Raw genomic sequence first — 12794 nt, forward strand, 5'->3', positions numbered from 1 at the left:
AGGAATATTAAAATAAAATCAAAAATGTTTCACCTGTCAATAGGGAAACATTTTTAAAAAACCAGTACTATCAAGTGTTGGTAAAGACAAGGATGAAAGGACACACACCTCATTGGTGCTGTAGTGTAAATTTCTGAAGTTTTCTTTGGATGGTAATTTGGCAGTATCTGAATAATTTTAAATGAGTGTACTTTAATAGCTTCCTCAGAAGAATGCTGACATGGAAATCAAGTGTTCGTTATATAGATGTTTACCACAACGCTATTAATAATAGCAAATGCTGGAAATAACCAAAAAGGTTTTATAAACTATCGTACATTCATATGATGGAATACCACATACCTATTAAAAACTACGTGGTAGATCTATATGCACTAATATGCAAAGCTCTGCAAAGTATATTACGTTTTAAAAAAAATCAAGTTGTAGAGAACTATGTATAGTATGAATCCATTTGTGTTTAACCCAACGTGGATTATTTATATCTGTGTATATGCATGCAAGAACATAAAAAAGGACTAGGAGGATGTATACCAAACTGCTGCTAGTTTACTCTGGAAAGAAAAAGAATGGGGACTTCTACATTGTTCTGAATGCTATTGTATTGTATGAATATATTTTAAAAATTTATTCATGTGTTACTTTTTTTTTAACATCTTTATTGGAGTATAATTGCTTTACAATGGTATGTTAGTTTCTGCTTTATAACAAAGTGAATCAGCTCTACATATACATATATCCCCATATCTCCTCCCTCTTGCATCTCCCTCCCTCCCACCCTCCCTATCCCACCCCTCTAGGTGGTCACAAAGCACCGAGCTGATCTCCCTGTGCTATGCGGCTGCTTCCCACTAGCTATCTATTTTACGTTTGGTAGTGTATATATGTCCATGCCACTCTCTCACTTTGTCACAGCTTACCCTTCCCCCTCCCCATATCCTCAAGTCCATTCTCTAGTAGGTCTGTGTCTTTATTCCTGTCTTACCCCTAGGTTCTTCATGACTTTTTTTTTTTTAGATTCCATACTTTTTATATAAGATTTAATGAGAAAAGCAATGTTAAGAGATGTACAGGGCTTCCCTGGTGGCGCAGTGGTTGAGAGTCCGCCTGCCGATGCAGGGGACACGGGTTCAAGCCCCGGTCCGGGAAGATCCCACATGCCGCAGAGCGGCTGGGCCCGTGAGCCATGGCCGCTGAGCCTGCGCGTCCGGAGCCTGTGCTCCGCAACGGGAGAGGCCACGACAGTGAGAGGCTCGTGTACCGCAAAAAAAGAAAAAAAAAAAAAAAAAAACAGAATAGCATCTCCAACCCAAACACTGAATGCTTACCATGAAACAGAATTTTCCTAGATACCATACACCTTGTTATTTACTCTTTATAATAGGCAAAATGGCTGTTTTCCCGTTTCACAGAAGAGAACAGTGAGGCTAAGAAATGGTAAAATGGGAATTGGACATAAAAGACTTCAAATTCCCCTTTTGTTCCCTTTTCCCTTTCCCTATTCCTCCATCGGGTATGCCTGATCACCACAGGCTTATGTTATATCAGATAACATAAATGTCTTCCCTGAGCATATACTTTACCTAATAGTAGTAACAGCAGTTAATAGTGAACATTTCTTAAGGACATATTATGTGGCAGGCATTATAGTATGCAGTCATTTAATCTTCACAACAGTCCCATAAGATAGGTACTAGTATTTTCATAACACATATTACTAAAAAATAGGAGAAATAGGACTCAAATCCAGGTTCTTAAGACTCAGCATGTAGGCTTTTAACCATTAGAGTATCCTAATTTAAAAGATACTAGTTGAAAACACTTTAACATTAAAGCTTTGTAAGCCTAGAGTTTCAAATTCCTCCTTTCCAATACAATATAGAATTTTCTATACTCTTGAACTTTAGTATCATCCTCGAACCCTACTAGTCGATGACTCTAGAGATAAGCAGGTTGTGAGCTTTTCATACCACACTTTTACACTGCCCGTACCTTACTTTTGCTGACAACGTTAGGAAAACAATTAGGTGGGTTTATTAGACATTAGTAGCTTTATGTTTCTTAAAGCACTATGTGACATATCTGCTTCACAACAGTAAGTCTGCCAATAATTTACATTTCTAGGAAATCGAGCCATAAAAGGTTTATGTAAATTAACTAAAAAGGGGACGAGGTTGGCAGAGCTGTATCACCTTTTGGTCTGTGGTTACTGAATTCACCAGGAGCTGGGACTTTAACAGGTATTGCTGAACTTTGAATGGTCAGCACACTAGGAGTGGCAGTAGTAGAATTCGCCTTTGGTCTCTGTCTTGGTGCAATTGAGGTTTCTGTTGGTCCAATGGTATCTGTTATTCTACAACAGAAGAACACATGTCATTCCAAATACTGGAATCATTTCTAACTTACTATTTGTTCTATAAAGGATCTATTTCAACAGATGCATATTTATTATTATTGATGATCATGTTAGTCCTCTTGGCTTCTTCCTAAGTCTCACTTTCAAGTACTAAATGTTTAATGAAGATAAGAAAGTAAATAAAATAAACCTAACCAATTTCCTCAAGCCAGATTGCTACCACTTATAGTCTGCCACCGGAGCTGGCAGAAAAAGAGTATAGAATTGCTCTTAAGGAGATAAAATAAAGGAAGCAAACAGAAGTCTTCTCAATAAGGTTTTGGACAAAACAGAGCCAACTCTCTAAACCAGTCAGAGAAACAAAAATAAGAAACAACAAACAACAGTCTCCTTTAGCTTGGACTCTTGGCTTAAGAAAAAAAAAAAAGAATAGGGCCTAAGGCATGTAAAACAAAAGAAGCCAAAACTTTTAACTGGTGGAGCTATCAGCTCACATTCAGCATCTTGAATCTTTAACTTTGCTTTACTTAAAACACTGAATGGAAATTATATAAAGGTTTTCCCACTAGGACTTAATTTAGGCCACAAATGTGAGTGGTCAAGTGGAAAGCAGTTTTGAAAGCAAGAGGCACTAAATATAATTCAAGGAGACACAGACATTTGCTTTTCTCTTTCAAAAATAACCAGGAAAAATCTTTAACTTACATATTTATCAACTCTGCTTTCTATAAATTCAGAACAAAAAACTCGAATACTTCTTAATAGGGTCTATGCTCACTTTTCAAAAGGATTGCAATAAAATCTCTTTATCAAGTTCCCTTAGCACATTTTCAAAATGATCTGACGCTTAAAAGTTTTGCATACATATGATTTATCAAGTACACATCTGCGGCATTTAGAGGAAGTCCTGTCTATCATAACTGCACAGAACTCTACAGTTCTTTCCTCTATCTGGAGATACCACAAGAGGGAGCCCTCTCAACAACTATCTTTCTCAGAAAGAAAGGATGTGAAATTGAATCAAAAGATTTTGGAAGATCATAGAAATGCATTGTATGTGTGCTGTTTTCTAAAAATAACATTGATGTTTTACACGGGATGGGGATGGTACAAGTCATATGAAAATAGAACTAAAAGGCTATAAAAAGATCATGTATACATGTAACCAATTATATCTCATTTAATCTAATTATTTATTGAGTTCAAATTATGGATATGGCACTAAAACCAATGCTGTACTCCCTAAACTCAAGTAATTTGGGGTAAATATTGTATACAATCTTTCTATTTGCCTACCCATTCTTCATTAAGTGGGTAGTATATAGGCCAGACCTCACCCTGCCTTGTTCCTGTTCTAAATAGCTCCATAAAGGATTCACAACACACGAGCAGGGCAAACCTCTAAAAAGCATATTAAAAGTTCTGCAGACTTTGTTTAGTCTAGTGTTTCCTAACTTATTTCACTAATGTACCAATATCTATTATACAATTACTGATATCCAGCTAATAGGGCTCAGTCTTCAAAGAATTTACAGCCTACCTAGGAAGATATGGCACATGTTCATGAAAATGTAATAAAATATAAGACAGAAAAAGTAACCAGCGCTAAGCTAATACTGTCAAGAGTTTCATGGAGGAGTAATTTTACCTTTAACCTGACTTGGCTAGAGAAGGCGCAGGTGAGAACTGGAGGTTAAACATAAATATGATTTCATCAGACAGTAAAAGAAAGTAAGCGGTCTATGAAGAAATGGGAGGAGAATGCCTGGACAGATTCAGCAAAGTGAAAATACAAACTTAACTAAAATGAAAGAACGAGTAATTACTGACATCAACACTGCTACTGCAGCTTCCTTTGCACTATTGTAGCAGACAAAGAGCTGGTTTTTTGCTTCCTTTCTTTTCTTTTCTGCTGACTAGCCTGAACAATCTTCCTAAAATACACTCTCTTCTCTTAAAATCCCTCAGTGTTTCCATCTGCCAGGGCAGTGATTCTCAACCCTTCCATCTTTAAGATATAAATCACATAAGTTTCACATGTGTAACAGTCCCAAGAGCAGATGCAAATTTTGGGGAGGTGGATGGGGGGTTTTAAGAAGTGAAACAAAAAGTGCCACTGACTGAAGGCAGGGCAGGCAGATAATATCCATAAAAGCTTTAAAACATGTAAATAATGATACTGGCTATTTAAAGATTCCCCCTCCTCCCCTCTCTGGAAATATGCCTTTTACATGGAAAAAAAAAAAAAGATTTACAACTTTTTAACATTTAGAATTTTGATTTAGAATTTAACATTTAGAATTTTTCAACTTCTTTACTGATACTATCAATAAAAAGTAAACTTATATTATTGACCAATAAGCACCAATGAACCCTATTTTTTAATATACATAATGTATAGATTTAACATACTATGAATAGCACTGTGAATTTCAGTTAGCTATTTCATTAACTATTTCATTTCCTTATAATTGTATTTATAATTGTAACTTGTGTCATGGTGAAAAGATATTCAAAGCATTACTGTTCAGTTGACGCATGCTTTTTAAAAAACTTGTATCTACTTTCTTAAAGATTTAATCATTAACAAAATAATTATTTTAAAATATAAGTAACAATAAAATTCAACTGACAAGTCCTACAATAATTCATAATGACCACTCAACTATAACAGCAGTTGCTAACTACAGCTATGTCATGGGTAAGACAGTCAGTCATGCTGGATTCCTGCAAGTTAGACGTCACATTACTCCTTCGTCTCTTACTCAAAAGAGTATTTTAAATTTAAGTGAATGAAGATAATGTTTTTAGAGTGATGCCATATTTTTTTTAAAAAACTAAGTCATTCTCAAGTGATATTTCAATAATTTACAAATAACAGATTATTTATAACACACCTGACAACCAAGTTCCAAATAGTAGAACTGACTGCAAAGTTGAAAGCTCACCGGCCTAAAGGCCAAAATCCAAATTTCTCAGCATGACATATAAACAAAGTTGCTCGTGACTGATATTTACCTACCCTCCTCATCTTCATTTCCCACCACTCCTGTACATGTGCCCTTATTATGCCCCAGCCTTGTAGTTTCACAAAGGCTGTCCTCACCGGCAATGTTTGCCTGCTATGGTTTCACTGCCCATCATTCCAAGTGACTAGACTATTCATCCTTCAAGAAAAGAGTCCAGCAACTCCCACCGGATTCTTCCTGTGCTCCTGTCTTCTTTCCCTTCCTCCACCCTCAGAGCTGCCTGATATCTATCAAGGTGTGACTGTTCACCCGTCTATCTTCATTTGGATCAGAGCTCCTTGGAAATAAACACTGCTGCTTTTTCTTTGTGGTCTCAGTATCTGTATCTTGCATGCAACAAGTGCGTGACAAATATTTTTTATGTATTTTATGTCAAATAAAATACTTTGCATAAGTAAAATACAATACAAAAAACTGTGACCAAGAAATCTCCCCAAATGTAATATTACGCCTGTCTGATAATCTAAAATACAGTCCTGCTTATTAACTTTTAAACTCAAAAAAGAAAGCACGAGAAAAATTTTTAAAATCAGTCATTAATTCAATCATTAGTCAGATTTAGGTCTTAACCTATGTAATTCATATCAAACATTAATGTAGTAAAGAACTATAAAAATTATTTAAGGGCTTCCCTGGTGGCGCAGTGGTTGAGAGTCCGCCTGCCGATGCAGGGGACGCGGGTTTGTGCCCCGGTCTGGGAAGATCCCACATGCCGCGGAGCGGCTGGGCCCGTGAGCCATGGCCGCTGGGCCTGCGCGTCCGGAGCCTGTGCTCCGCAACGGGAGAGGCCACAGCAGTGAGAGGACCGTGTACCGCAAAAAAAAAAAAAAAAAATTATTTAAAACATTATATTTCTTTATCAGTCTTAAAAGTATTACCATTATAACCACTCATTATAAATTATACATAGCTATTTTTTCTTTCAGTAAATTAAAAAAAGTCATACTAGCTATTAAGTAAAACATAAAATCTCATAAATTAGTTGCCATGTGATGAAATGACAACTCCCCCCTGTAAAAGGACCCAGTGTAACATCAGCAGTTACACAATCACTTCGTGATTGCTGAGAGGGAGCAGTTCAAGTGCAACTGCTGTCAAACCCTGTTATATAAGAAAGCTTATTCCGTACTTGCAATAAGGAATACGACATACCACATGCAATAAGGAATACGACACTTTTTGTGGGTGAAGATGATATTTAATGAATGACACTTGCTAGGATTAAAAACAAGAACTGTCCTCTTTTTTCTTAAATGCCGTTTCAAATTTCAGCATAGTTTTGCCTACCTGGCTTTTATTTGGCTTTTCCTAGAAGCTGCTTCACTAGCAGTCATCGGTTCAGGAAGAGCTGAAGGAATAGGAGAATTCTTGGAAGAAAAAATAAAACTTTTCATTTTAGTTTTTATTTCAATTGCAGAAAGCTTTACTTAAACACTACAGATACATTCTTAAATTTTAAAAGTATTGTCTGTGAGACAATCTCTTCACCTCAGATATCTATAAATTGTTCACATATATTTGCAAATATCGGTGCATGTTATACAAATGTCATTTTCATATTTGTGTTCCACAAAATTGTTCACATATATTTGCAAATATCAGTGCATGTTATACAAATGTCACTTTCATATTTGTGTTCCACAGAAACCCTTGGAAAATAAACAGAAAAACATCATTATATCCACTTTACAAATGGGTAAATCTTGGGTATAAAGGATTATATTACACTTGTAAATCAATGACTATTTCACACTCTTTGGAAGAAGAAGCAAAACACCAAGCACATGAATACCGTGTTGTTTTACATACTGCAGGTAATTTTCATGACACTGCTTGTCAAGTCTAGAAAACAAGAGGAGAGGCTTCACTCATTTGTTTATCCTCTATAATGTTTGGCTTATAGTAAGTACTCAATAAATGTTTGCTGAGTGAAAAGCTAAAAATTCAGGCAAATGTCAAATAAAGCTACTTTCATTACGAGAATGTTAGTAATGACTTTCAGCTTCAACCAAGAATATATTATATTGACATAGTAAGAACTTCAAAAAACAAAAAGGTACCAAATTCCTTCTTTTCTCTCAGTGGGGTGGATTAAGTTATACACAAAGGAAACCTATAAAACAAGTCAGGCCAGAATGATCTTCACAATGTTGAGAACAGCTTAAAAATCACTGATGATTCTAGGCTTCTATTAAAATTAGCAGACTCGCCATATACCGTTAATCTGATGTAGTTAAGTATGCAGACACCAGATACAATTCAAAGCCTTTGCATGGTAATAGCTATTACCAACTCAGCTTCCCTGCACTAGACACTGGGTTTTACATTTATTATTTCTAATCCTCATAATTACTATCCCTGTTTTACAGAAAAAGTAACAAACTGTTAAGTAACTCCCCAAAATATACAAAATCAGTCACTGATAAAGACAGAATTGAACCCAGTTCTCTGCATTTACAATGCCTATGCTCTTTATGCCAAAGGTAACCAAACTTTAGAGTGCTTAGTGTCTCAGTAATTTTTCATGACACCCGGCCCCACCCTGCTCCCCAAAAATCTAACAGTCCTGTTTTTTCAACAGTTAGGCCCAAACAACTTAATAATAGTAGTTTGTGCTGTATCAGACAGAGGTCACTGTGTTTCCCTCAAATATGCAAAATATCCTGCAGTGCCCTCAATCCACTGTAGCTCCCCAGAGCACCACAGTACATAGTTTGGCAACTGTAGCTTTGTATCAAAAATACTAATCACAAACATACCATGAGACCGCTTGTCTTGAAACAAGTAACTCTGAAAGTATATATATCCGCACAGATAAAATGGATTTTAAATTCATATCCTACTTGCAAAACTACTTACATTGATGTTGGAGACTGGACAATCCTTTTTGGCAAATTTAAATGCAAAATATGACACTTGAAATATATCGGGTCTACGTTCTGGGTCTGGTTCAAGCATGAACCCTGCAAGAATAGATCAAAATGTTAAGACGTTTCATTGAACACGGAAGCAATTAGGGGTACATTAAAAGGATAAAATAAATATATATATATATATATATTTCCATTCTAAGAGCAGTGATGATTCCAGCAAACTTTGTTAACATACACAGAAAACATTAGAATTGCTATTTTATACAATATCCCAAACTAAAGACAAACCAGTCCCAGAACAGTTCTGTACTGAAAGTATGAACGACAAATATGAGTATTTTTCTGGGACCCTAACGCAAAAGAAAAAGTGAGTTTAGTAAACACTGGGGAATTACCCAAAAAAGTTCCAGGGCTGTAGTAGGGGTCCTTATTTTCACTATTATCTAAAATACCTCTACTAATTTTTAAGTGCTCCTAAATCATTTAAGAGAAGACTAAATTTGTATGCATTATAGTCTGTTTAACAAAGTAGTAGAGGGTTGGCACTATAATTTTCCTAAAACATGCTTTCTTCCCACGCTGATGATAGCAATATTCATCACAGTTCTGTATTTCAACATGCTATCCACATCATGTTCAGAAGTACAAGCATAATTTCATGGTTCTATTATGAACAGATTTCACACCAACCCTACAGCATTGCTTGGAAGGCCTGACCTTTTTCCTAACCAAAATGACCACTACCACTTGTCAATTTCTTGAACTACTTGTTAGTTTACAATTTCACAAGAAGGCTGACATTTATGCTCAATTACATATGTAAAAAATCCATATTTTGTTAAAACAGTCTTCATACTCTAACGCTGCTTCATTGATTAACTCTAAGTTCTTATCTTATTCAAATAATTTTTAAACCTATCTGCAATGTAAAATTTACAGCGTTAATTAGATAATATTCTAAAATTTACTAACAAAATTATGTACAGAGATATCAAGGTATATAAACAGCTAAATTAAAATTATAAATCAAAATGAATTAAATCTACCTTTCAAACTTAAGTAATATTTGAACAAACAATGTGTAATACATCTCCAACAGCATGATAAATTTATTTGCTAAAAACATGGTTGTTTGGCAAGTGACACTAAGCACATACAAAAGTTTATTTGGGAGATTCTGAACTCGGTTTTATTATATTCTGCATATCACTTGATTTTATATACTTAAAAAGGCTAACGGATACCACTTACAAAATTGATATTTTACTATTGTATCACCATTGTTAGAAATAACTCAGAACATTTAATTCTAACATTTATTAATGCATATTCAACTTCATTCAAATCCAGAAAAGATCTGAAAAATCTACAAGGTTTATTTCATCCTCCAAAGTTATATTTTATCTTGATACCAACAGATATTACATGTTTTAAAAGTAACAACAGTACATGATATGGGGATAAATTTAAACAGACTTTTACCAATGTGGGTAGAACTGATAACATCTTATAAGCAAACAAAAGGACCTCTAACTCCCCTGGCTCATGTTTCCATGTGGGAATACATCTTCTGGAGGCACTTCCGTTTGTCGAACTGTACTGATACCATTTATGTGACATAACATCAGCCTAAAAGGTCATGACTAGCATTTATTTTAGTAAAGTAGAATAGAAAATATTAGAGTGCATTACTGTAAGTATAAGCAATGTTTCAAGAAACTTGTTTTATGTGTATGTATATGTAAAATGTATTTTTTACCATGGATCACTGTCAAGCAGTTTGAAAACCACTGTGCTAGTGACCTCTATTAGTATAATACAGTCCTCGCCAAGGGAAAGACAGCGATTTGTCTAATTTAGACTAGAAAAGAAGAAATAAGCACCCACACGTGTGCATCTCTGTTGCTCTTTCTTTCAACAGTTTATTCTCAGGACATGTATGTTCTCTACAGAACCATGTTTTGCCAAGTGTCCTACTTCTGTGGAAGCAGTCCATGGTTTTCCAACATTGTCTATGACTCTGTGAGAGTATATTTGGGGGTTGTATATGCATTAATAGGCCCATTTGGCTTCGGAGTCCCTTCTGCAATCTGCTTTGTCATTTTATCTAATGAGATCCTGTGCCCCATCTCTAATTTGGTTCTAAATTCAAAGTATAAAGAGGCTGAAACCCACAGTAGACCATGGTTACATTTTTATCTCTGAATATTTTTATATTGAAGCTTATCAGCCGTTTAAAAAAAAAGAAAAAATCTCAATAAGGCACTGTTAAAGCACTTAATAATGTAATTTTTCAAACGCTCCAAAAGAATGGATTGCAAAATGTACTCCTAGATTACTGAATGATGTAATCTGGAGTGTAGAGGTATCAGTTCTAATCCAGCTAAACACTGGAGCATATCTACCAAAAATGACAATTTCAATTTTTAAGTAGTTGATCCAAAGCCATTTTCTCCCACAATAATTAAACCTCAAGTCTAGTGTTTTATTAACTCCTACTTCATGACAATAAAACCATATCATCTATAGAAATTTGTTCCTGAGGAGAAGGAGTGGATTAAGGAATACATGTGTCTAATTCATCCAAAAGTGAATCAAGTAATTAAGTTTTTTTTGTTTGTTTGTTTGTTTTTTGCGGTGCGGGCCTCTCACTGTTGTGGCCTCTCCCGTTGCGGAGCACAGGCTCCGGATGCGCAGGCTCAGCGGCCATGGCTCACGGGCCCAGCCGCTCCGCGGCATGTGGGATCTTCCCAGACCGGGGCACAAACCCGTGTCCCCTGTATCGGCAGGCAGACTCTCAACCACTGCGCTATCAGGGAAGCCCCCTAGTAATTAAGTTTTTTAAAAAAGACAGAGAAGCTAGAATACACCCTTGTTTACCCAACTTAATATGATCATGTGAGTCAGCACAAGACCATTCCCATTAACCTTGATTCTACTGTAAATATAAAATCGACCTTTAAAAAGTAAGCCATAATAGAAATGTAAGGATATTTCTCTGCTCCTCTTACTTGTGTGACTCTTTCTATTGACACAAATATCACTAACTCAGCCTAAGAACACAAAACAGTCTCAGCATTGAAGGTAGTATATGACTAAACCACCACAGTATTTCCAACTGATGTATCAGACTATCTGATAAAAATCACTTGCCCAAGGCAGCTGAATTAATTATGCTTATTCTAATTTTGCAAAGGAAAGTACACCATCCATGCATATTCCAGCAAAAAGAGCAGCTAAAGGAGCAGTGGCTGCTGCAGCACAGCAGTGGCCAAGTTAACCTACGGTTACATCGAGGACACACACCAAAAATTAAATGAAGTAGTTTCCGTTCAAGTTACATAAAATGATGGATCCATACCGGGTCCTAAGTAAAAGTTAAACCAGCATCTCTAATCTAACAGCTCAACAAATTTAATAGGAAAATACTTTGGACAGAGGTCTCAAAAGAATGTTCCTGCTTAAAATTTAACATTTTTTCCTTCCACAAAGACACTTTTTCTCTCCCACAGACTTCCAGCTATTACACTTATAGTAATTTACCTGAAAAGAGAAATACCCACTCTAATTTTGCAATCATAAATACTTCAAGCATTAACTTGTTATTTTTGTCTGTTGACCTATGGAAAGTATTATAGAAACTTACATGTTAGGCAAAGATGTTCTACAAACCTCATTCTATGGACTGTTGAAATGAAACCAAATTTAGCAGCTCATTAAATAAATGTGTTCAATCATAATGTAAAGACTAATGGCACTATAAATATGCCAGGATAGTATATTTGGGATAGCCCTGGTAGCTGTTCCTAGAAGTTATTGATCACAGCCCTCTCTTTACATCTCCCCAAATGGTAACCCAGAGCCAATGACTGAAAACCTTCAAGGAAACCCTATCTTAATCTCTGATTTCTTTTCAAAGGTACATTAAAATGTCTGAGATTTTTTTCAACAAAAAAATATATAGGAAGACAGTGGGTGAAGAGCATAAATGAAGCAAGACTGGCCATGAGTTGATAATCACTGAAGCTGGGTGGCAGGTACATGATAAACCACTGCATTGTTCTGCCTATATTTGTATGTATTTTTTAACTTCCATAATAAATTTTAAGTGTATCTAAATAAGCAAGTTCCTGGTTTCCCACAGAAAACAGGTATTAAAATAAATTTATTTATTATCAAAACAACAAGAAATAACAAGTGTTGGTAGAATGTGGAAAAAAGGGAACCCTTGTGCAATGCTGGTGGGAATGTAAATTGGTACAGCTACTGTGGTAAACAGTACGGAGGTCTTTCAAAAAGTTGAAAATAGAGTACCATATAATCCATCAATTCTCCTTCTGAGTATGTATCTGAAGGAAACAAAAACACTAACTCAAAAAGATATCTGCTCCCCCGTGTTCACTGCAGCATTATTTACAAAAGCCAAGATATGGAAGCAACCTAAGTATCCATCAATGGATGAATGAATAAAGAAAATGAGAGGCATACACACACACACACACACACACACACACACACACACACACACACACACAC

General features: G+C 35.7%; 1 protein-coding gene across 2 annotated transcripts in view; it reads right to left on the reverse strand.

Moving 5' to 3' along the window:
• The window catches only part of BMP2K (BMP2 inducible kinase), a 125390-nt gene that overhangs the window by 32981 nt on the left and 79615 nt on the right, over positions 1-12794 (reverse strand). For both annotated transcript variants that reach the window (XM_029234645.1, XM_029234646.1), the window contains exons 8-10: positions 8245-8348; positions 6673-6752; positions 2193-2353 (exon numbers count right to left, since the gene is read on the reverse strand). In XM_029234645.1, the coding sequence (XP_029090478.1) occupies positions 2193-2353; positions 6673-6752; positions 8245-8348 (345 nt within the window). The remainder of the gene's footprint in view (positions 1-2192; positions 2354-6672; positions 6753-8244; positions 8349-12794) is intronic.

Source organism: Monodon monoceros, unplaced genomic scaffold, assembly GCF_005190385.1.
Source record: "Monodon monoceros isolate NGI ecotype Baffin Bay Population unplaced genomic scaffold, NGI_Narwhal_1 Super_Scaffold_20, whole genome shotgun sequence".
Taxonomy (NCBI): domain Eukaryota; kingdom Metazoa; phylum Chordata; class Mammalia; order Artiodactyla; family Monodontidae; genus Monodon; species Monodon monoceros.